General features: G+C 45.4%; 1 protein-coding gene across 2 annotated transcripts in view; it reads right to left on the reverse strand.

Moving 5' to 3' along the window:
• The window catches only part of Slc22a23 (solute carrier family 22 member 23), a 170,505-nt gene that overhangs the window by 5,162 nt on the left and 140,253 nt on the right, over positions 1 to 25,090 (reverse strand). Inside the window, exons 5-10 of one of the 2 annotated variants that reach the window (XM_029468209.1) lie at positions 19,521 to 19,648; positions 13,354 to 13,456; positions 10,614 to 10,846; positions 8,797 to 8,829; positions 8,652 to 8,675; positions 7,556 to 7,679 (exon numbers count right to left, since the gene is read on the reverse strand). In XM_029468209.1, the coding sequence (XP_029324069.1) occupies positions 7,556 to 7,679; positions 8,652 to 8,675; positions 8,797 to 8,829; positions 10,614 to 10,846; positions 13,354 to 13,456; positions 19,521 to 19,648 (645 nt within the window). The remainder of the gene's footprint in view (positions 1 to 7,555; positions 7,680 to 8,651; positions 8,676 to 8,796; positions 8,830 to 10,613; positions 10,847 to 13,353; positions 13,457 to 19,520; positions 19,649 to 25,090) is intronic. The other variant, XM_021179965.2, reaches the window with a different exon arrangement.

The following is a 25,090-nucleotide window of genomic DNA, read 5'->3' on the forward strand; positions in this document are numbered from 1 at the left end:
CATGGTGGCTCACAACCATCCACAACGAGATCTGGCGCCCTCTTCTGGAGTGTCTGAAGACAGCTACAGTGTACTTACATATAATAAATAAATCTTTAAAAAAAAAAAAGAAAGCCTGGAGTAAAGACAGAACAAACATGTTGGTGAGAACCTAGAGAGGCTGGAGTTCTCCAATAGCCTCCTGGGAGCAGGATGGAAAACAAGTCGACTTTCTCTTGAAAGGAAACAATTTTTTATATAGCTAGCAATTCCATGTACAAAACAAGTAAAACCATATGCACAAACATTTACAAGCAAATGTTTATGCTTTATAGCACTGGGAACAATCCAAATGTCTATCAGCTGTTGAGTGATAAATAAAATGTGGCATATCTAGATATAATGGAATGTTGCTTAGCCTTTAAAGGCATGAGACACTAACATGTTACACCATGAAAATGGTTGTACAATTCCATTTACATGAAATGTCTGAAGCGCTGATCTAGAGAGACAGAAAGCAGGGCAGTGATTGCCTGGGGCTAGGAGGGTGAAACTGCAGAGGGGCATAAGGGTGTAAGTGGTCTATAATTGAAGGGTGAGGAACTGGAAATCTAAATGGATGAATTCTATGTCACATACATGGCACACAAGCTATTAACTCTCAAACTCTCCCAGCTTTGGATCCGAGGCCTGTCCTTACAGATCCCCATTACCCCACAGTCAGAGTGAGGCAGCTGCCAGCCTCACCTCTTCTTGGCAAGCTCCCAGGGACTGTACATCATTTCCACATCACCATGGCTGCAAATGATCCTCTCAGTAGTTCTAGTAAGAGCAAGGCCCTCAGACTACTCCTGGGTTAATGTAGGAGACATGACTTGGTGCTCTCACTGCCTGCCAGGCACAGTTCATGTGGCTCCTGTTGGCTTCCTTGGACTCTGCAGAATCCAGGCTAAGCAAGCTATGGAGCTGCTCCAGACCTCTCTGAGTCCCCCCTCTGGCAGACGATATCCTCATGGTATATGTCTGTGTGTGTCTGTGCTTGAGAGGTGCTCAAGGGCAAGACCAAATCTTGCTCAATCTGTAGTCTCTGGTATTTTCTCAGCAACTGGCCAAGACTTGGTCAACTGGCCCTTGGGCACTACTTGGTTTTATGTCAGAATTTTAAGATAATTTCCACCTTCCAGTACTCTTAACCTTTGCCTTATATGTGGGCTGGAAGAAATAATTTCCAATAAATTCGTGCCCATAAAGCACTGCAAAGTTAACGAGATGTCTCTTCCACAAACAGGGTAGGAGAGACTCTGAGTATAATAAAACAAGCTGTTGTGTTGTTGGGGTACACATAGCAGGAAATGAGGTGGCCCCAGTTAACTCATGAAGAACTGGATCCTACCAATGACCGCTGAGCCTGTAGGCAAATCCTGCCTCAGGGCACTGTGGCTTGAGGCAAGGATCCAGGTAAGCATTGCCCAGGTCACTGACCTATAGATACCATAAGCCATAGAACTTAAGTCATTTGTTAAATATGACCAGGCTTGGCTAAGGAAACTCTTCCCCACGCTTTCATGTCCTCAGTACTTTGTATAAGACAATTAAAACAAAACAAAACAAAACAAAACAAAAAACAATTGAGTGCTGAAAAGAGCCACATAGGAAGTCATACTGCTGGTCCAGCAAGGGGTGCACTGAGGAGGGATATGCTTGCTCTTAGTGCTGTCCAGGTACCAGTCTTCCCAAGTAGTATCCTGCACCACCTTTGAAAGACACTGGCATCTTTCTGTCAACATTTGCTCATGATGAGCCTTTTGGTATTGCTCCTCCATGCACCTGTTAGGGGCAAGGATTATTTCCTGGAATATCAGCTGTCTCACAGTTTGCATGTAATAAATACTGGATGGCCATAGATCACAATGACTTCCTAGGTAAAAAGGCCAGCTCACCTACAGGCATGGGTCAGAGAGCTATGAGATTTGGCCCATTTGTCAGGTGAATAATACCAAAACAGTCATTCAGAATTTCTGGTAAATCTGGCCCCTTTGGTAAGCCACAGGATGGGAGGGGGTATCAGGGACCTGTTTGATTGAGACCTTTGATAAGATTGTATTTCTCTGAGTTTTGCTTTCTCTTGCCTCTGCCCATTAGAGTTGCCATGCAGGAAAGCAGAATACAGCCAGCCCCCCATGAAGGAAGTGTGTGAAGCTGCTAAGCCTCAGGCAAGTCTCACATGACACCAAGTGAATGATAACAAAGTAATATATCACATTAATAACAATATTGGCTGAAATATGTTTGATTTATAGCCCATCTAAGTTATAGGCATATGTATATGATTTTGAGTATGTAATAGAGAATCCAGTCCCATCTAGTAGCAAACTGTATATACAGCAGTGGCCTTATAGGATTACAGTGAAACATCTCTGGGGATTTTATAGCTGTGGCTGTCACAGAGATCATGGCACAACCCATTTCTACATGATTGTAGTGGTGCTGGTATAGACAGACCTACTGCACTGTCAGTCATATTAAAGGACAGCAAATAGAACAATGTGTAATACCCGATACTCTAGAATGCTAAATGATTCTGTTTTTGGGTATATGGTTCATACTATCATAAAGCATTTCTACTTAAAAAAAAAAAGTTTGCCTCATGTGGTAGCATGCCCTGTAATTCCAGCACTTGGGAGACCAAGGAATGTGGACAGTCTAGGCCAACCTGGGCTACAAGGTGAGAGCTTATGAGGTATACCACCAGCACCTCAGGTTTCATTTCCTGTCTCCTGATTTTTGTTGAGCATCTAGGTATGCACTGGAGACTCAAGGATGTCCCATGGTGACACCAGATAGTGACTTATTTTTCCCCACATGTCCTGTTGCTAAATCATGTTTGGAACAGTTGTACATCTTTGTTTATTTTTCCTATGAAAATACTTTATGTTTGACTATTAGTGATTTCCTGGATTTAATATTATTACAGACAATTTTGTAAGAAAAATGGCATGCCAGTTTTGGTTTTGTTTGTTCCTTTTTGAAGTCTCTTGGGATCTTCTCATGCTTGGTGTCACATTCATTTCCCTCTAAAAGGCTGATTGGTCAGAGCTCCTTCTTGTTGCGCTGGGAGTTCACTAGAGGGCAGCCTATGCCCATGTTTATATAGCAGTGAGGCTTCACCACACAAATCAGGTTAGGCTTCCGTGTTTCTTAGAAGCAGGGCATTGTCACTGTCCACCCCCTAGCTTTACTTTGGGTAACAACTCTCTGACCACTGCCAATGGGCAGCCTCAGTAGGGGGAGCGAAGTGTGAATCAGAAATAAATGTGAACCATGAACTCATATAAAAATATGAACACACCCCTTCCTAGGTTTTACTTCCTCCTTTATGTTTCTAGCTTTTCTTGATTGAATTTCTGTTAAGCAAATACTGTACTCATTGGCACAGAAGTGAAGAACTAGCAAAACTATCCAGGTACAAACAATAACATGAATTACAATTTGTGGAATTATATATATAGTTCTTCCTTGGTATCTAGGGGGGCTGATACCAGGACTCCCAGATGCTCAAGTGTCTTACAGAAAATGTTACGGTAATGCATGGAACCTACATGTTGTTTGCATCATTTACCATTATTCATAATGCTAACACAATGCAAATGCTGTGTAAATAGGTGCTGTATTTAGGGGTTAATGGTAAGAACTGTATATGACCAATAGGCATAGTTTACTGGGTATGGGTCTTAGGGATTGAACCCAGGGTTGTGTACATGACCAGTACACACTACACACTGTAGCACTGAGCTACACTCACTTGCATCATTTCTATAAACAGATGCTATCCATCAGTGGACGGTTGGCAAATCATTCTTTGTGTGATATCTTGTCTCAAGGCAACAGTAGAGCAGAAGACAGACATAGGAAACTTGCTCAGAGGGGAAGGTCTCAAGGCCAGTCTGATGCAGATGATCTGGACTATAGTAAAAGAATGGAGCCACCTGAACAGCAGGCAAATAGTAATTAGTGGATAAGAAGCTAGGATGGTACACAAAGCAAGGACAGACAGTCTGTGACTGGGGCTCCACAAATTAGTGAGGACTTTTGCTGACCTTGAATCAGCTTGTCAGCATCACCAGCACCTGCCCTTTCTCTTCCTTTATCCCATTGTTGTGGGTAAAGGAAGTCACTGTAGGTTATAGGAGTTCCTGTTTTCAGATTCAAAATAACAGTGGAGAGAAAAGATGACTCCCCCAACAGAAACAGCCATTGGCTACATCTACATCATCCTAGAATGCCTGTCACTTCTGCCCAAGACAAGGGGAGAGATTATGAAAGGATGGAAACCTGTCTTTCCCAGCCCACCTTCCATTTAACTAATGTCTAAAGCCTAGGGTATGAGTTGTGGAAGCTGCTCTCCAGCTAGTGTAAACATCAGTGGGCTAAGGCTAAGTGGCTCCCTGTAATCGTCTGAGCAAAATTTGATGAGACAAGGTTCACTCTAGTCAAGAGGTTCTCAATGTTCCTAACACTGCAATCCTTTAATATAGTTCCTCATGTTGTAGTAACCCCCAACCATGAAATCATTTCATTACTACTTTATAACTGTAATTTTGCTACTGTTATTAGTTATGATATAAATATCTGATATGCTGGATATCTAAAATGTGATTCCCAAAGGGGTTGTAACCCACAGGTTGAGAACCATTGCTTTAGTCTCTACCACCCACAGGAAAAGAGATTATCATGAATTTGTGTAGCAAACATATCCTGGTATATATCTCTTGTTCCTGGCACCTTCGTTTGGCTAATTTTATGTCAACTTGACACAAGCTAAAGTCATCTGAGAATAGGGAATCCCAACTGAGAAAATATCTCCATAAGACCAGGCTGCAGGTAAGTCTGTAGGGCATTTTTTAACTAGTAACTGATGGAGGAGGGCTCAGCCCATTGTGGGTAGTGCCATCCCTTGGCTGCTGGTCCTGGATTCTATAAGAAAGCAGGCTGAGCAAGCCATGAGGAGCAAAGCAGTAAGCAGCAACCCTTAATGGCCTCTACATTAGCTTCTGCTTCCCCTTTCCTGCCCTGTTTGAGTTCTATACTGATTTCCCTTTATGATGAACTATGATGTGGAAGCATAAACAAAATAAATGGTTTCCTCCCGAACTTGCTTTTGGTCATGGTGTTCTATCAAAGTAATAGGAGCTATATTGAGTAAGAACACTATTTCCTTCAAAAGTGTAGAGCAGAGTAAGACTTTCATAAGAAAGAGGAAGCCGGTGGACCACACCTTCAATCATCTTGGGTGTTTCTGTGTGGAGTGGGTAGTAGGGAAGCAGCATGTTTTTCCTGGGACTCTCATGGGAATTCTTCATGGGTTTATTTGCAAGAAAATGCTGCACAAACCACCCGTGGGAAGAGTTCCCATGGAGACTCTTCCAAGCCTGGCTTGGAGGTGGCCACAGTTTCCTTTCACCCACTGCAGGTACAAAACATCACCGAGGGCCAAATATTTTTCTAGTTTGTCATCTTGGCAAGGTGGACTTTAGAACGTATTTGTTCAAATTTTATCCCCTAATAATTTTTCCAGATTTGCATCAAAGAGGAAGAGGATATCATATTTCTTTCACTCTGGGTTGTTAAGCACACTGACAGGGAGGCCAGAGTTACGGGGTGCCCTCCCTAGAGTCATGCAATGGCTGCCAGTGGCTATGAGAAAACCAGGACTAGTAGCAACTTGCACTCCAGACAAGAGGTTGTCTTCGTGGATTCTTTTATAAAGGAGGGAATTTAACTGGTGGGGAAAGAGTAAGGTGCTGTGCTTCCTCCGTGGTTTGCAATTGCAGGCGCAAAAGGAGCTTCTGGTCTACCTCACCTTACCTCAAGCAGAAGGCAGGGAACTAGAGGAATTACTCAATACCCAATTGCTTTTTCGTAAATATACAATGATGAGACATTTTATTACAGGGACCAGTAACCAGCTGCCTTGGTTTGTATTGTAAAAATTCAAGGGAATGAGTCAAAATGAGGTCATGAGAAAATTCTGTTGTCAGCAAGGAGGGAAGTCCACAGACCTGCCTACCTGCTCCCCAAGTCCTCCCAGCACCAGAGGGCCTAAAATAATTAGTCTCTCTGAGTCCCATCTGAACTGGAAGGTCTGCTTGTTCTTCTGAAGGGTGTCATCATGCTGACTTCTGGGTTTCAGCTCACAGCTGAATAACTGCCCACACTCACAATTTCAAAAAAGCATGTGCACTAGAAATGCTAATGATATTCTAATAAGGATCTCAGCGTGACATGAAGCACAGCCAGCCCTTGAGTAAGTAACAAATGCCAAGTGCAGGTGAGGTCTCTAATTCAAAATGCTTGTGGATTTTGTACCTATGAATCTGTAATATCTGCATATATATCATGGGATATCTTGGAGAGGGAGGAGATCTCAGTCTAAATACAGACTTGTTTACATCTTAGATATGGCTTCTGGAACTTGAAGGTCATTTTTATACAATATTTAAAACAATTTTGCCCATGAAACAGAATTTCAGGGTGTAAAAATTTTTGCAGCCATGTCAAAACAAGCAAACCATGCTGGGGATTAGGAGCATTTTAGATGTCAGATTTTTAGTGTAGGAGCATCCAACCTGTGTTAGGAAGAGGGACGTGGTAGAGGGGATGCAGTTAAGTGATGCTCTTTCAAATATTATAACTTTACCATGATACAGTCACAGTGGGATTAAATGCTGTGCTTCATGGGCCACCACGCAGGGATAATAATCGTATTTTACAAACACTTAAGCCCTTTGAGCTCTGGAGGGAAAGGCACACTTCTACCCAGTCTGGGGTTGTGCTGTCTTGCTTATCTTTTTTAATTAACTGAATCATTGATACAATTTTGGATTAGTGATTAGCTTCTTAGGCCAGGAGGAAAAACCAAAAAGGTTCTATCTAACCTTGTATCTTTCTTATTTTTTATTTTTTGTATAGCTAGGATGACCTTGAACTTCTGCTTCTGTCTCCCAGGTGCTGGGACTCCAGGCATGTACCACCACATCCAGTTTATGGAGTGCTAGGGATCGAACCCAGGGCTTTGTGCATGCCAGACAAACAATTGAACTATATCTGCTGCCCTCAACTTTTGTTGAAATGGGGTCTCCCTGCGTAGGCTGAGAAGTCTCCACCCTCCTGTCTCAACCTCCTGAGAATCTAGGATTATTGGGGGCATGTATACCTTTTTTTTAAAAAAATCCCTTGTTCCCAAGTCTCTCAGTGGACTGGCAAGGGTGATTTTCTTATCTCTCCACTTTCTATCCCTTGCCACGTTTCTTGTACCTTAAGCAGCTCTTGTTTCCATGCCTCTGGTAACTGTCTTGATGGGATCTAGGGTTATGTTCCCACCTGACCTTGGGAGTCAGGGTGGAACTGATCATCAGACTGTGAGTCAGGCAGCCATCATTCCCTGCATGCCACACCACACCCTGGTCCTGCAGCCAAGGTGAGGCAGAACTGAGGACAGTTCCTTACACACAGGCCTCTGTAGACAAGGACCGATCTAGAGATCTGAGAAAAGGTCCCATATTATCCCATCACCCACCTTATCACTGTGGGAGTGATCTCTGCACAGAAGAAGACACTGAGGCTCCCCACCGCATGGGATGCAAACATTCCCACGATGGAAAACGCAATGGAGAACTTGTCCTTGACGCTGTCACTCATCCCTGGAGGAGAATCCAAAGAAGGCGACCATGAGGTAGGAGAAAAAGGAAAAGAACAGAAGCCAGGCAAGGGGTGAGCTGGGACGAGAATGGGGGAAGGGAAGCCAGGGATATCCCAGGAGATCACTCCTCCCCAATGACTAGTTTGCGATACAGTTGGGCATGCAGTGGCCTTTGGGTGAGCAGTCCTCTAGGCCAAGGAGCCTGGAGTCCTTTAAAGCGTTCTCTTGGTGTCTGTTAGTACCTTGGACACTAAGCATGCTGAGCTCACAGTGGCCTGTAGAATTACTCAGCCAGAAGCTATGCCAGGCGGGCTAAGGTTCTCCTGTTGCCACAGTGCTAAGGTGCTCACTATCTGCCCTGGATTCCAGGCTGCAACCTCAGGGTGGACCCACCCAACCCAGAGTCAGTGCTGATTTAAGTATAGAAAAGCTACACATGACCCAAATGGAATAATTCATGGGCCCCGAGGGGAGGGAAAGCACTCAGCAGTCTCTATGCCTACAGGTGGCACTGGAGCCTAGCTAGCACGAGGCAGTACTGCACACAGTGTTGGCATGTGTAGGGACTGTGCTTCTCAGCTCAGCTTAGTTTCCCTCAGGGCTGCACGGAGGGCAAGTGCTGTCATGGGCACTGGTAGCATGGGTTTGGTGGGGGCAGGCAGGTTTCATAGCAGCATGGGATATAGGGCAGCACCTCTGCTGTTCTCCCTCCCCACCTCCCCCATTGGAGAGCAGCAAGCTTGCATGAGTCATGAGGAGATAATGGCTCTCCCTATAGCACAGATGACCAAGCCCCAACCCTCCCACCTTCTCATCCTGACTAGCTGCTGACCAAGGACAAACAGCACTGGTGCTGGATTGGGGGCCTGGGAGGGCATGCAAGCCAAGCTGCGCACAACCAGGGAGACAAGAGTGGCTTCCTCTAGCACAAGATAAGGATAGATAATACAAATATATGCTTATAGTGTCCAACCTACGGCCAACTTCAGCTGCAATTCTTGAAGGGCAAAGAATGGAAGGGAGAGAGGAAACAGAAACCAGTTGGTGAGTCCTTGTGGCAACTCTTGTGTGGATGTAATAGAAGTCAAGGAAGCCCAAGGAGAATGTTCAGTACTCACCTGAGTCTGGATGCTGGCTGTATTTGCCGATCACTGGAACCGTGATGGGATGGACACACCCACATACACAGGGTAACGAGAGTGGGAAAGAGGAAGAAGGCTTATTAGGTATAGGGTGGCTGCCGAGTGTTCCCACATGAATTGTTTCTATGTGAACTTCCTTTTAAGTCTGAGTTGGTGCTGGCTGCCTGGGTAGTGGAATTCACACTGGACTAAACAAAGACCTTTTTGTTTGAAGAGAAGGCTAAGGCCCTATTTGCCACGGGGTCTGGGAGACAGCACAATCCTGCAGCGAGGATCCAAGCAGACCTGAACAGAGCCTCTCTGCATAGAAAGTTATTCAAGTGGTACTCTTGGTCTGTGCCATGGGGTATTGCTCACAGTGAGATAGGCCTCTATCTGGCCACATTTATGCTTCTCCAAACCCAACTCTTCATAACTCCTGCCTTTTGCCCGGAGTCCCTGTGGCATTCCTGTTCAATACCAAAGAGGGCAGGTGGGATACTCTGGGTGCTGAGGGACCCTGGCATATCTGTCTCATCTGAGTAAGCTGGACAGAGGCTTTCTGAAAGGTCAGCTAGGCAGTGTCCACCCAGGGCGACAGAGAACAGCTATTGGTTTTCTATCTTTGTTATCACCCAGCATGATAGATAAGAACACAATTACATTAGGAAAACCACCTGTTTTTGAAACCAGCTCTTCTGTAACCCAGTCTGCACCAAGGCTGTCATGACTTGTGGTGCAAGGGACAATAGGTAAGTTTCACTCTGCAGCTGGGGTAAGCTTCCCTCCAAAGATGGGTGTTCAGTGGCACCCATTTCCCTGTGTTCTGAGCCTGTCCCAGGGAAGGGGTCTAGCATGAGAAGATGCCAATGGTCTGCACTGTGTTCTGGGCAGGTGGGAAGGAGGCAGTGGGATTTTCTTGTACTTAGGTGAGTGGTTACAGCAGTTAACGAAGGACTAAATGGGCTCTCTAGATTTGTTTTAAGGTGATATGTGACATTTACAGAATACTTTGATAAATGATAAATTTGGGTACATCAATAGAAAAGCAAGAATGCCCAGACTTTCACTCTATTGTTGAAGAAGGACATGTCTGTCCTCCTTATGTGAAAAGCATACAAACGGTCTGCCCATAGTGAAGCCATGTTTACAGGGACACACAGGCTTGGGAGTTACAGTGCCTCCAGAGAGCTCTTCTTTGGGGCCATAGGCCTGTGGGTGGGAGGAAGAGGGGAGGCCTAGCAGTTCTCAGAGTCAGAGGACAGTATGTTCTACTAAAATTCCATCCTTCCTGAAGCAAGATCTTGTGGCTATCGATTTCAGAATGACACACTCAGGACATAGAAAACTCTCAAGTCTCATCTAGTCCTTCCATTATAGTTTTGATCTTTAAAGTTTCCCAAAGGCCATTATGTTGAAGGCTTGGTCTCCACCCAGGGCAGTATGGGGAAGCAGACCTTTAGGAAGTGGAGCCTCATGGGCGCAGAGTCATGTACTTGAAGGTGAGCTCTCAAAGAGGACATTGGGACTCTAGATCCCGTTCTTTGATTTCTACATGCCATAAAGCAAATGCATTTCTCTGTCATATACTCCTTTCATGTATTGTCCTGCTACAGGCTCCAATGGGTCAACAAACCATGGACTGTTTGAAAAGTCCAAATCTGTAAGCCAAACAAACCTTCCTTCTCTTTAAGTTGATTGTCTCAGGTATTGTTACAGAAACAGAAAGCTGCCATGCCTGCCAAGATCTCTGGTATTATGCTAGCTCCCTTCCCTAGCATTCTTGCCTTGCCTCCCTTTTCCAGCCTACTCACAGTTGAGGAGCCCAAGCTGTAGAAGTGAGGCCAGGGCAGTGAGGATCATGAAGAGCAGCAGCCCTCCCCTGCGCCCAAGGAACTTGACTACCAGACACATGGCTAGGCAGGAGGCCAGTGCAATGCTGGCCATGGTGTAGTAGTCAGCGTAGAAGTTCTCCAGGAGCGGCACCTTCACCTCATGGCCCATCATGCTTCTTGCAAAGCAGTGGTGGATCCCGTACCCCGTCAGCCTGCAGGAGACACGCACATACACACACTGAGAGGCTGGGTAGCATGCTCTGAGATAAGAGGCTGCCTGATCTTCTAGGGATGACCGAGAGACAAAGAAGCATTTTACACGTGAAAGGAAAGCATGCGGTGACTACACATGAACCAGAGAGAGAGTTTAATGGAAAGAGACATCAAAGAAACATCCTTGAGGTTTTTTTGTTCACCAAGGGTGTAGGACAAAGCACCTACTGTGTGCTAATTTACTCTTATGTCAGCACAAGAACATGGTCATATCCACTTGGCAGACCAGCAGCAGATATAGGGCATATCTTGGTTGGTTGGTGACTGCCTCCGAGTCACTCTGCCTGTCTGGGTTTCTGCTTCCTTTTCTGAGAAATTTTCTGAAAAATTGGGATCCATCCAGAAGACTACCTATTTATGCATACTGGATCTCTCTCATGCAACCAAGCTAGGAGGAAAAACCAGGCAGATGGCAGGCCAAATGAAGACACTAGGTCTATCTCCCTGCTGCCCCATGTGAGCATATATACCCATTGGGCAATGTGTATCCTACCATGCCTTGGACAACAGGAATGAAAATGTGGTGGGATGCCTCGGGGGCTGCTGATGCTCAGACAAGTATTTCTAGGGCCCTGAAGGGTTCTCAAGGACAAGCTCCTTATGAAATGCCTGGAGTGCATGAGAACCCATTCACATCAGTTCCCATCCTGGAGCTACCCGCCCTTCAACCTCCCTCTCGCAGCTGGGAAATCTAAGTCCTTATGTTCCAACCTTGAGGAAGATTAGTAGCAACAGGCCCCGACCCCTTGCAGAAGGAAGCTACCTTTTATCAGCTGGATGTGACTCTCCTGCACTATCTTCTGTAAAGAGCCCAGTTTTTCTGTGCAACTGTTTTATAATCTAGCCATAAATTCGAGTGCTTCAGTTTCCTGGGATCCCACATGATCTAGTTTTCTTCCTCTCTTCCTTCCTGGTAAACTGCCACCTCACAGTGATCACCTTTTGTACTCAGAGAAATCAACTCTGACTACAACAGGAGATTACAAAATAGGGGTGTTCATCCCTTTGCCCCACAAGGATCACAAACCTGAAAACTCATCTCATTTATGCCTGACTTTGTGATTTTTTTTTTTTTTTTGCAACATAAAACTTGGCAAGGGGACTGGTGAGATGGCTCAGTGGGTAAGAGCACCCGACTGCTCTTCTGAAGGTCCAGAGTTTAAATCCCAGCAACGACATGGTGGCTCACAACCATCTGTAACAAAGATCTGATGCCCTCTTCTGGAGTGTCTGAAGACAGCTACAGTGTACTTACATATAATAAATAAATAAATCTTTAAAAAAAAAAACTTGGCAAAATCATTCTATTGATATGAACACTGCTAACTAGCTAGCTTCTCCCTGAGAGTGGACAGCGGAGTGATGGCCACTATGTCAGAGCAGGTAGGAAGGAAAGCCCTGATGGCTCAGGGTCTAGCCTCTGTGTTTTTCAGGGATAAGTACTGTAGGGCCTGACCTCAATTAGATCTTTACTCTTCTGTTAATGGGCAGGGAAACCTTTGTACCTCAAAAATGAACCTGAATTGGATTCCTCAGAGTTGTTGATTTCACCAAGCTGTTCTAACAGGAGAACTGTAAAGAATGGCAGGCTGTAACCCTAGTCTGTCTACTTGAAGGCAGCCCTGAGACTTCTCACAGACACACCAAAGTCTAAACCCCTCCTTTCAGATGATCTCTGTCCAAAGGTCCACTTTGTGCAGTTGTGGAGGATGAGGCTGTGGAGCTGTGAGGGAAGATTTCCAGGTACACACCCAGCCCTGGGACTGGGGCTACCATGAGACTACTTGAGCCACAGTCCCGGCAGGCAGGGGTGAAGCTGTGGGAAGAGGGAGCCTCTTGAGGGAGCCTGTGCTCCTGCTGTGTCTCAGGCAACCTGGCCCTGACTGCAGCTGCCTCAGAGCAGGTAGATAGTCAGGTGGCCCAAGCTGGTTGCATGTAGGGATAACAGCTCTTTGGAGCCTGGGTGGGGGCCCTGGCCAAGGTTCATGGGCTCAAGCCACCCCTCTTCCTAGACATGGTCAGGAACCCTAGCCTTGAGGACATCTCCTAGTATAAGAGGTACAAGGTGAGGCCATCTTTTCAGAGTTCCCTAGAACTGGGATGAAGGAGACAATCAGAGGAGAAGGGTATTGTTTCTGTGGACATGGGTGTGTGCAGGACTTCACCAGGCCTCCTGGTCTCCTTTATGCTCAGAGCCCTAGGAGCTCTGAACCATGCAGGACACTGGCATGGGGCAGGTAGCTGGGCTGAGGGCAATGCTCAGTGCTGGCTACCTAAGGCTTCTTGATGAAGTGGTAGATATCTTTGAGTTCTGTCATCCTTCAAACATCCCCAGACATACTTCTGGGGCCTCTTTCTTAGACACAGGCTGAGACATGTGGGATTCAGAGTTTATCTAAGGGTGGGAGGGGGGTCTGTCCAGATCTACCCATTTCCCATGACTTACGAGTTCACACAGAGAACCACGATGTTTTTCCACAGGTTCCTCGTCCCCACCACCTTCACGATGCACACCTTCTTGGGCCTCCGTGAAAGCTCTTTCTCTAGCTCTGTAAGAGACAGATGCATGAGTTCGAGCAGGATGGAAGGTTCCAGACACAGCTAAAAACACTGCTTTGGTTTCCCATCCAGGACCATGCAAGAGGAAAAAGCCTTTTGCCTTTAAGCCAGGGGGAAGAGTCTGGGCGTTCTGGATGGAAGTGTATTCACATCAGACTGCTTTCCCTACCAGAACAAAAAGGGCAAAAAGCATACTGTCTGTGTACATTTCCACCCAAGCCCTGCTTAGAAAGAACCGGGCAAGGCACACACAGACAAGCTCCATCCATTTTGCCTGACCACATCACTCCATGATGGGATCCTAGGTCACTGAGGCCTAAATTATGTCCTGCACACACACAAAGTGATTTCTTTCTGCTAGAAACTGCATCTACCTATGTCACTCACAGCTCAGAGGCTTGCAAAGCTACAGGCACATATGCTCCTTAATCTTAGGATTGAAGCTACACAGAACTGTCTTTAGAGGATGTGAACTATTGTGCATGCACACACACACACACACACACATACACACACACACACTTTGTGCATGCTTCAGTTAACAGTTGAAATTCTTTGGGGAATGGGGTATAGCTCAGTGCTTAGGAGGCACGAACCCCTAGGCTCCATTCCTAGAACAAGACGACAATGTGTTCTGCTTAGTGATGTGACAAACTGAAGCTATGGGACTGAGGCACTTGTAAGGCTCATCCCAGCTCGACCAGCCATCCTACTCAAGCACTGCACCAGGGTAAGTTACCCTAACCTAGCTGGGAATTTACTCTAGCCCTACGGCTGGTCTGGCAATCTAACCGGGAGGGTCAGAACATGGGAAACACCCCAAGCAGAAGATACTGTGCAGCTGCTACCTAAGAGCAGTGCTTACAATCAGCCTTCTGGGCCCTTCTTTCTGCTAGCTTGCATGTCCTCACGGAGTCATCCCCTCCTTAGAAACTAAAACAGAAAGGATGCTCCCTACAGTCAACAAGGAGCAAGTGCCCCTAAGCCTGTGAAGATCATGAAAACAAGGAAAGACTGGGGAACTGTCAAGACCAGAGAAGACAGTGGCAAGGTAATGGAAGATTGCACGCCTGGACAGAATCCTGCAGCTCGAGGGGCCAGTGATGGAGAGTGGGAACACTGAGTAGCGTCTGGCACTTGGCTAACAACAGTGTATATGTGTATCCAGTTTCTTAGTTTTGACAAATGTGCCGTGATAATATTTGACATTAGCAATGGGGAATACTGAGTCAGGAGTACAGAAAAGTTCTTTACTGTCCTAACTTTCCTGTACACATGAAATAGTTCTAAAATAAGACATTTAAAAAATTTAAAATGTCTGTGGGAATAGGGACAGGGGAAGCCTTCAAAACCTGGTGGTGTATATGTAACTGCTAATGAATTATTGTGGATGAAATAGTATGTAAAGAAGCTATAGCAATTGTATTATGACCTGAAGGTTTTGTTTTGTTTTGTTTTAAATAACATTAAGCCCTAGAGCCCAGTCTAAGAATTGACTGTAGTCTACAGCTGTAATTGTATTATCCTAGAGGGAATTAAATTAACTTTTCCAGCTCTATTGATGTTTTGTCAGCGTCTCTGTTACTCATACCACTGGCCCTTCATCAACAACATCAACTTCTGCTGCTTCCTGTGCTGTCTTCTGGGGTGAAGCGCACACATTCCAAACTGTAGGAAGCATTAGCTAACTGCTGAGACCCTGTGAGGTCACTGGAAATAAGGACCTTTCTTGTCTCTCTAGCTATCGAGTAGAAATTTAGGAACTGCCCCAAACTTCTTACATTAGGAAATAAAAGCAAACAGATACCAGGAAGCTGGTAAGACAGGAGCATTGGGTTGCTTCTCTGGAGCTCAGAGCAGAGCACCTCAGCCTTGGTGGCTCAGTGCTGTCAGAATGTCAAACTGAGACAGGCAGACTTAGTGTTGGCAAATCAGGTTTGTCTATCCCTGCCCACATTTCCTTGACCCTTATGGTCAGTGCCCTAGGTCTGGGAGCAGTGAGGCTTCCCCCAGGGGAGAAGCACAGCTCTGTGTTTCTTCTTAACCTCCTTGAAAAAGCTGCCCATAGGAATGGAGGTCTCCACTTTATATCTTCTTCTGACCTGAAGATATTAAATGGAAAATTTCAGAAATGAGAAATTCATAAATTATATAGTCATAATTACTCCAGTTTTTGTTATTAGTTGTTATTAATCATTTCCTGTGCCTAATTTGTAAATTAGACCTTATAGTAGATCTGTATTTATAGGAAACCTAACCTATCTAAAGTCAGGCATTATCCATGGGTTTAGGCACCAATGGAGGGCAGTCCTGGCACATACTATGGCCTGAGGACATGGCAGGGTTGGTGCGCATGCTCCAAGCCCTAGATGCAGGAGACAGTGAAGAGGTTCTGGTCCCTCTGTATTCCTCAAGAGCAGCAGAGAGAGCAGCAGAGAGAGAGAGAGAGAGAGAGAGAGAGAGAGAGAGAGAGAGAGAGAGAGAGAGAAGGCCATGGAAGCATACCTAGGGCAGCCTCCCTAGGACTGAGAGCCTTGGGTCAGACTCTAAGAGCCTTGGGTCAGAGTTGACTTTTGGATTACGTCCCCAGTAAGGTGACCCACAGAGGTCAAATGACTCCTGCTCCCCACATACTGCTCTCCTCGAGAAGAAAAAAGGTCATGCATGTGGTCTTTCTCTATTGGGTGACCCTTCAACGAGCTCCTTCCTAGAGAGTATATTGGAAATAGAAACTAACTGTTCAACCTCTCCAGGCCTCACTGTCCCCGTCCCATGAAGCTTGGAGGATGACACATTCTCAGGAGTTTTCCTTGGGTCTTCCAGTCTCTGTCCTGTGTCTCTGACCGGTCTCACTATCACTGAAAGCATGGGGCTAAGCAGGCCTCTAACGTAAGGTTAGTTGGCTTCGCCCCACCTCCCCCTGTGGGCTCTAGGTAACACAGAAGGAGCAGAGTCTTTACCTCCACTATAAATGTTCAAAATCTTGAGTCAGGCCCGGGAAGGAGAGCTGTCATGCTTGGCATATCATAACACTGTGAGAAGGACATTTGGGAACACACCCAAGTGTCTAATCTAGATGAACAGGTCACTAAGACCATCACTTATGCTCAAATAAAAACCGAAGACAGCGTTAAAAGAATAGAAATGTTTGGGAGATCAGGTTTTCTTTTAGCATGAGCCCAAGACTAGCATGCTTTAACAGGGCATGCAGCCTCTCATTCGCTATTACATCCTAGCCTAAGGCACTTTTCTGTTGGGAGACACCCTAAGGAACAGTCCTGCCTCTTCTTGGCTGTAGGAGCCCTGGATTCTGTATGTCATGAATAGTCATGAAATGCAGCTGTCCAGGGCTCTCCTTTGAGGTCTAGCCTGGGCTCTGACGCAGAGACTCTGTGGTGTAGAGGTTAATACTGAGAAACTCCTGTTTGCTGCTGAGACAGGGGTGCAGCTGGGCTTGAGGAGCTAGGCTTGAGGTTGGGAGAATGGGTCTGAGAGAACAGGACTTTTCTGAGGTGAGGCCTATGAGGAAGAAAAACATGGGGTCTAACACAGATCAGAGGCCTGGGGGAGGTAGACATTAGGTAGAGTTTCTAAATCTATTTATAAGATGTGGGGGTCTTCCTTGGGACCCTGAGCAGGTGGCTGTATTTGTTCCTGGGCTGCTGGTGGAGGAGGGGAGGACAGAGCCGTGAGTGCGGCCGAGAAGAAACTGGGTAAGAGCTTGACGGTTATGGTGGAGAAGCGATTCTGAGCTAAGGAAGTCAGAAATCCCAGAGAAGATAGACTTCTGCCAAGTGTGGGACAGTTTTGCATTCTGTTTGTTTAAATGCATCTGCCAGTTGCAGTGTGTGTGTGTGTGTGTGTGTGTGTGTGTGTGTTATAAAAAGCCAGGTGAATAAGCTTCCCACAGGGACTACACTAATGATGACACATTCTGGTAAAAAGTGAAGCCTTTCTCCTCTTTGTTAGTCACCAAGGGGTTCAAATCACCTCTTGTTTGGCCCCCAGTCTGGGACACAGAAGAGAAGTAAACATCAATTGAACTCATAAGCAAAGAAGTAGGGGTAGAGGAGAGCTAATATCACTTTCCAAAAATAGGGACTTGAATCAGTGTAATTAAGATTGAGAAAACAAGCTTTTCCCAGATAATATTTTAACTGGAAAGAAGAGGAGCGTGATGATTTAATTAGGAGGCCAGCAACAAATTTACAACAAGACTGGAGAACAGAAGCTTGCCTGAGGGAAGCTACGTGAGGGTCCAAACCAGGCAGTCCTGGCCTCAAAAGTTCCTTGACAGCATCCTTTCCCACATGGCTCATGGTCCTCACCCCCTTCTCAGTAGCCAGTAAAGCCGCTTCAGTTAGACTCCCTGGGTTCAACTCCCGTTCCACTAGTATCTAGTAGCTGCCTGATCTCTGACAAAGCAGTCCAGCGCTCTGTGCCATGGTTTGCTCATCTGCAAACAAGGAGCACCATCGCATCCCTTGGAAGTGCACTGCTGTGAAGATGTGTCCACGAGCACAACACACAGAGGCTGGAACGGTAAGAATGAGCTGATCTTTTACTGTGATCTAAATATCGTTTACTGTCACTGCTACTGAGAAAGGGGGCCTAGGATGGCCCTCTGAAAAGCCAGCATTCAATACTCTTCAAGTAGATCAGCCATGGCTTGCATCCTTCATTCCAGGGACTTCTGAGCTTTTGGTTGACCAGACTTTTCCTGCCTGAGCTAAAGGACTTGGTAGACCACATCTCACCCAGCAAGTGGTTGTGGCTCAGCCTTTGTGTCCTGGGCACAGGGAAAGATAGGCATGCTACCCTTGTTGGGCCCCCATATCTTCATCCAGTAAGAAGCCCACTGGGTGAAGCCCACCTAAGATTGAGGTGGCTCACAACCTCTTCCGTGGAAATGGGAACCTGCAAGGTACATTCTCCTGCATGGCACACCTGTCTGAAAGCCAGGTTTACATCATCACTTTGACTGCAGTCTCCACTCTCCATCCTTCTGCTTTAGTGCTCCTGTTAAATGTACATTAAGACCTCCCCTCTGTATGCCCACCATCAATGTGCTCCTTAAGAGTCAGGCCTTCTCCATAGTAGTGTGTGCCGTCAGGTGCTTAATAGATATCTTTGTCATGAGCGAGTGGATGGTAATCACATGATTCTCATTACAGGCAAGTCATCCATTCTCTCATCCTTTCTCCCTCCCACTCCCTGCCCCCCGCCTCCCCCGCTATGCATTACATTTCTAGGGGATTTTTACAAAGCATACAGGTCTTGAGGTTAACATGGTAGGTCAAAGCTGTTGTTTTCCAAAGGGACTCTCTAGGTCCCTTGCATTAGAGTCTCTTTCAGAGCTCACTAATAGTGCACATTCCCTTGGGTTTCTTTCAGATCTACAAGGTCAGTATCTTGGTGTGTCAGGGAGGATTCAGGAACCTGGCTGTGAAGAACTTCCTGGTGCCATTTACAGGCTCCCAGCTTGAAAGCTCCACTTAGCTTCTGCTGATGCCCTGATTCACAAAAATTCTATGGGTCTGAACCACAGTACAAAAATAGTGAGTGCTTCCATTTCTTCCCTTGACCAACAAATAGGTCACGGCCATAAATAGACAATGGCAGCCCTTTGAAGATCATACTCAAGAAGAGAGGTCACTAACACCATCCATACCCCGAGCCAAGGCTTTAAACCTGGTAGGCAATCAAGGAAAGGAGGCACTGGGTCCCACAAAGCCAATAGAGCTGATAAAGATCAGGTGTGTATCCTGCTTCTGGCTTTGTATGGGCTGTAAGGAACATGATAGTGTGTTCAACTTGATTTTGAAAGAAACCAGCTCCCAGAAAGTGGAGAGAATTTCAGTTTATTTTCACTCCTAGGCTGTAGCAGCACCATTCCCTTTCCAAACCTTTGCAAACCATATAGGCACAGGAGTATAGATCAAACACTAGTCAGGACAGTTATTCAGGACAAAGGCATCCCTCAGGCTCCCTGGCCAGAGCATCATACTTACTGGTGACATCCCTTGGGCTTTCTGACTAGTGTATTGTATTTACCTGGCATCACTCCCTTGATATCACTCTCAGGGCTCACACAGTTCTTCTGAGTAAGGTACAGGATCAACTTCTTTGCTGATTCAAATTGCTGGGTAGCCATTAGCCATCGGAGAGACTCAGGGAAAATCCTTCAAAGACACAAAGGGAATGGCTGAATGGCTTCCATTCTGTTTTGTTTCCAGTCATGAGCTATCCAGAAATGAGAAGAGACAGGTGGGAAAGGAGGAGAGGGGAAAGGAAGAGAAGTGAGGAAGGAGCTAGCATGGATACAGAGATACTGATGGTGTGGAATATAAGGAGCAGCAGCCACACGACCAGAGTGAAGGGAATTCAGGACTGCACTCTCTTAGGACGCATGGGCAGACTCACAACAGCCATACAATTGTCTTCCACAGCAGGTAAACCTGCAAACCACCTTCCATCAGCAGACTGGTGACTGCAGGCACTGTCCTAGCAGTTTCCAGGCCAAGCTTCTGATGAGGCCCTACTGCTATTACCCATTTGACAGCTGGGAAACTCAGGCGGAGAATAATCTAAGAGCTCAGGACACTCAGTCATCAGATGGCAGATTGGATGAGTTTGAGAGCTCACTTCCTTAACCTCAGACACAGCAAAGCAGCAAGCCAAACCATGTGGACAGCTGATGTTGGGGAAGTACTGCTCTTATGAGGACCTCTCAGGCATTACAGAAGGCCACAAGCTCTGGAATACATGCTCCAAACAGTTAGGTTTTGAGCTATATGCAAAGTCATAAACAACTGAGCTATGGCTCATGAGAAGACACAGGAGCCTGTTTCAGTTTGGATAATGTGGTGGGAACTTGATGGAATGCCTCAGGATACATGTATGATGTAATAGCGTTCTAAAATGTAAGAGCCCTGACAGAGTTGGGTATGGAGGCTCACTTCTATAATCCCAGTACTCAGAAGGCTGAGACAGGAGAGTTGCTTTGAATTTAAGGCTATTGCTCTACCTAGTGAACTTCAGGCCAGCCTGCAATACAGAGTGAGACCCTGTCTCAAGAATTCAAACCAAACCAAACCCGGCTACAGCATGGGACCTGAGAAGAACATAGGTCTGAAATTCAGAGATAGGGAATATTCTAACCAAAAATAATAAAACAAAATAAAGCAGATGAAAGCCACATCTGCCCAGTGTACCTCAAGCTTAAAAAGCCATGGAACAGAATTAATTAAGAGGATCTCTGATTGGGTGGTATGGAGGTTGTGTGATCAGTTCACTGGCAACGGCTCTTCATGGAAGAGCAATCAGGGCTGAATCAGAGGAGTGAATTCTAGGGTAGGATCCATGCAGGTCTAGGCTGTGGGGAACAGAGAGTGCCAACAGCCACACACTGGGAAAGGTGGCAGAGTACAGAGGCATTCCAACTACTTCTGGTGAGCACAGGAGCTTCACACACAACAAGTGCCTCTGATATATTCCACTGTCTTGACACAGCAGCCTGGTAGTGCCCAGTAGCAGTCAAGTGGTAAAACAACTTCAGTGCCAGGAAGGGATTTCGGTTTGGCATGTGTCCCTGTGGCCCATGACCTAAACCCTTCTTGTCTGCTCTAGTATTGACTTGCTGTTAGGCACCAATACTAGCACAGGTAGGTCTGGAACTTGGGCCTTCAGAATTCTTTCTATATTGTGCATGTTTATGGTTATTCTTCGAAAGCAGAATAAGGGCCGGTGAGATGGCTCAGGAAGACAATAGCCAAGACTGAGCACCTGAGTGTCCTATCCCCATGACCTGCATGGTGGAAGGAGAAAACCAACTCCTGCTTGTTGTCTTCTGACTTCACATGTTTGTTATGGACCACACTGAGACACACACGCATACATATGCACATGCACACACATCTAGAGTAATAGATTTTTTTTAAATGATTTATTTGGTACTTATGTGTATGCATTTGCCTATGTGAGTTTACATGCATCATTTACATGCAGGTGCCTGTGGAGGCCAGAGGGTATCAGATACCCTGCAACTGGAGTTACAAGCTGTTGTGAGATTCCATATTAGGATATGGAAGCTGGAACTGACCGTGTATCATCCATAAGAGCTCCATAAGTGCTTCTAACCACCAGTCATCTCTACAGCTCTGTAACTTTTTAAAAGCAGGATAAACATGTTTTAGAAAGATCCTGCACTAAACAGCGACAGTGCCGTGTGGTCCTAAAGCTTTAAATGGACATTTTATGTGGCGCCCTTCCTAAATGGTACTACTGGATCAAGATATAAAATGGTCTCCCTGGTAGGTCTGTTTTCTGTTTCTCTGTCCCTCCCTCCTCTTTTCCTTTCTCTCTGCCTTTTCTTTTCCAAGAAGATCCAACAAAGCAGCCCATGCTTGACTAGAACTCAGAGAAACCCTTCTGCCTCAGCTTCCTGCGAGCTGGGATTACAGGCACACACCACCCACCCACTCCCTTGCTGTTTCTTTATGCTAAATGGGAGCGTGCAGCTTGGGCAACCTCTTCCTGTGCTCACCCCAGCATGTATATGGCGGAACGTGGTGACTGAGGAGTGGACCGTAGGAACAGGTTCCTAACTCAACTTCCTGATGTGCAGCTGAGCTAGACCCAGGCCTGCCTGACCCTTCCCAGGTCTGTTGTACATTGCAGTCATTAGCTGTGCAATTGCCCAGTGAAATCAGCAGCTAAAAATGAGTACAAAGGAACAGGTTTCCTTCTCCTCCACCAGGGTGTCAGCATCAGGCCCAGGTCAGAAGTGAGAGAATTTGGGGAGGGAGTAAAGGCATCTTTCTCAGACAGAGAGGAGGCTGGACATTAGAGTCAGTGCAGAGAGACCCTATGGTAAAGCCAAACAGTATTTTCCGGATTGAAAGAAAACAATAAGCACCGGTTTTAATGGAGACCAGGATGAAGAGAGCCATGTACAGCTCAAATGCGCTGGCACTTTCTGCCGCTTTCACAGGTGGGACCCTTCTGGGACTACTAGAATAGGGAATAAATAAGATGAGTCAATTTAAGTCTAAACACTGTCCTGTTCTTTACTGCTGGTAATGCCATACAGCAGGTGTGAAAGCTACTCTTTGAAAATTAAGCTGTATAGCAACTAATTTAATAATTTGAGCTTGAGTTCTATTTTAATTTGGTTTTCTTTGCGGGGGGGGGGGGAAGGAGGAATGTGCTGTGAACTTTTTCTAACTTGTCACCAGTATTCTACATGAAACGTGAGCAGTTTGGATGCTTGCAAATGACTTCTTTATATTTTTATGTCTTGAGTTGATTCAAACAAGCACAATGACTCTGAAGTGGTCCGTGTGCTTTACAAGTCTCAAGTCTGAGATGAAATACGGTAACGTGAAAGAACATAAAAACAGAATTTGGGGTCGTTTGAAGAGAAGGTAATAATTAGAATTTTTCTCATTTTCAGAAATTTGCAATAAAGGAAATTTTGTTATTTCAATTTGTAGTAATAAATATATACAACTGATTAAAATTTTAAAAAACTGGTACATGGTATAAGGATGATCATTAAGGTGTAAAAGCAATGAATTGTCTTCTTGTCCAGTGGGAGAATTTAACATCAACCAGCTTCCTATCAGGAGAGCCTTTTTTGTTCATTAATATATCACTATACAAAAGAAGGGATTTCACCATAACACTTTCATTGACATACATCATACATTAGATCATATGCCCCACCCCCTTCTCACCCCTCGCTTCTTTTCCCAAGCAGTTTCTCTCTGTTTGAATGCCTTACATACTTGCTCCTGAATCTAGATTCTACACAGGAGAGAAAATTCACACTCTTCATCTTTCTGAGTCTGATGATGACTTCCAGTTTTATCCACATTTCTGCAAATGTTATAACTTCATTCTTTTGATGGCTAAAACTCCATTGTGTATATACACAACATATTCTTTATAAGTTCACCCATTGATGGGCACCTAGGCCGACTCCATATCTTGCTATTGTGCTACTGTAAGCATGGGTGTGCATGTCTCTGTGTTCATTGACTCAGTCTTTCTAGTGTACACACCCAGGAGAGATAATAGCTATGCACGGGCAGCTTTTTAAGAACCCTCACACTGATTTCAATAGAGGCTTGGGCTGCCTTTTTGAGAGTTCATCAAACACACACACTGGTGAAAAGCCAGTTGGGCAGTTCTCTGAGTAAAAAGCATGTGTGTCCTGTTTAATTCACTGTACTAGGACATTTACTCATAAATAAAGTACAGAAAGGAAATAAAACCGCTAATGCTTTATTAAATTAGTTGTACCCTTAAGTCTTTCCTTGATTTGTTTTGCAAAGTGTTTAGTTTTAGGGCGATACCCGTGTACACAGACACACCTTCCTGCCTGGGATTCAACAGTGACATCATTCACAGAACAAACATGTATGGAACAGTTGGAGTCATTAGGGCAAAGAGCCACACTTTAGGCCGCAAGAAGTTATTTTGTTGGGAAGGAAAGCATACTAAACATATACTGCACCATTGGCCTATGTCCCAGCCCAATGTGGAACTTCTACCAAGCAGGCATACAGGCAGGACACAAAATTGAGCCCAGAGAGGACACAAGGTCAATATAACTTCATGGAGATGACCTTTCCATATGTGCAGATGAAAATAAGTGTAGAAGGAGCTTAGGGCACTTCTGATTCAAAGAGATAACTCTAGCTCTAGTTGTTGACTCTCTGGGTATGATCATGTATGAGACAGTTAAAAAAATTCTAGAGGGGCTGGCAGGATAGCTAATTGTTTAAGAGCACTCTTCCAGAGGACCAGAGCTCAGTTCCCAGCACCCACATGGTGGCTAACAATCATCTGTAACTCCACTTCCAGGAGATCCAACATCCTCTTCTGGCCTCTTTGGGTACTACATGCATGTGATGCACAGAGATATACTCAGGCAAAATACCCATTCAAATCAAGACAAATAAAATCTTAAAAAAAATCTAGAGGGTCCTCAAAGAAAACAAAGAAATAGCAACAAACTCAAAGGTCTGAATGGAATTAAACACAATTGGAAGTTATTAAAAAGGAGTCCAGTGTTCTTCACAAACTGAGGTTCCCATAATCCCCTGGGAAAATGATAGTAGAAATACACCAGAAAGTTGCTGTGATGTTAAATGAGTCCGTTATACATCTGGGTCTCAATTTCCCTGAATCTGTGAAATGAGACCAGTAGACTGCCACAGAAGCTTTGGCAAGCTAGAGCCCCCATCTTATCTGCTGAGATTTGAGGCTAAAAGACACCTCTGACAGGCAAAACTATGCTACATTGTGCATAGCATCCTCATAGTGGTACAGGCTCAGGCCACTTGGTGTACAGCATCCTCAGAGTGCTACAGGCTCAGGCCACTTGGTGTACAGCATCCTCAGAGTGCTACAGGCTCAGCCACACTGTGAACAGCAATCTCATAGTGCTACAGGCTCAGCCACACTGTGCACAGCATTCTCAGAATGCTACAGGCTCAGGCAGGGCACATGAAGTCTTTGACATTAGCCTTTTTACAGTGGACCAGCCCTGCATACATAGGGATTGACATGACCCTAAATGTTACTCTGTTCATGCTTTTAGCAGATAAAGACCTGAG

The sequence above is a fragment of the Mus caroli genome, chromosome 13, assembly GCF_900094665.2.
Source record: "Mus caroli chromosome 13, CAROLI_EIJ_v1.1, whole genome shotgun sequence".
NCBI lineage: Eukaryota > Metazoa > Chordata > Mammalia > Rodentia > Muridae > Mus > Mus caroli.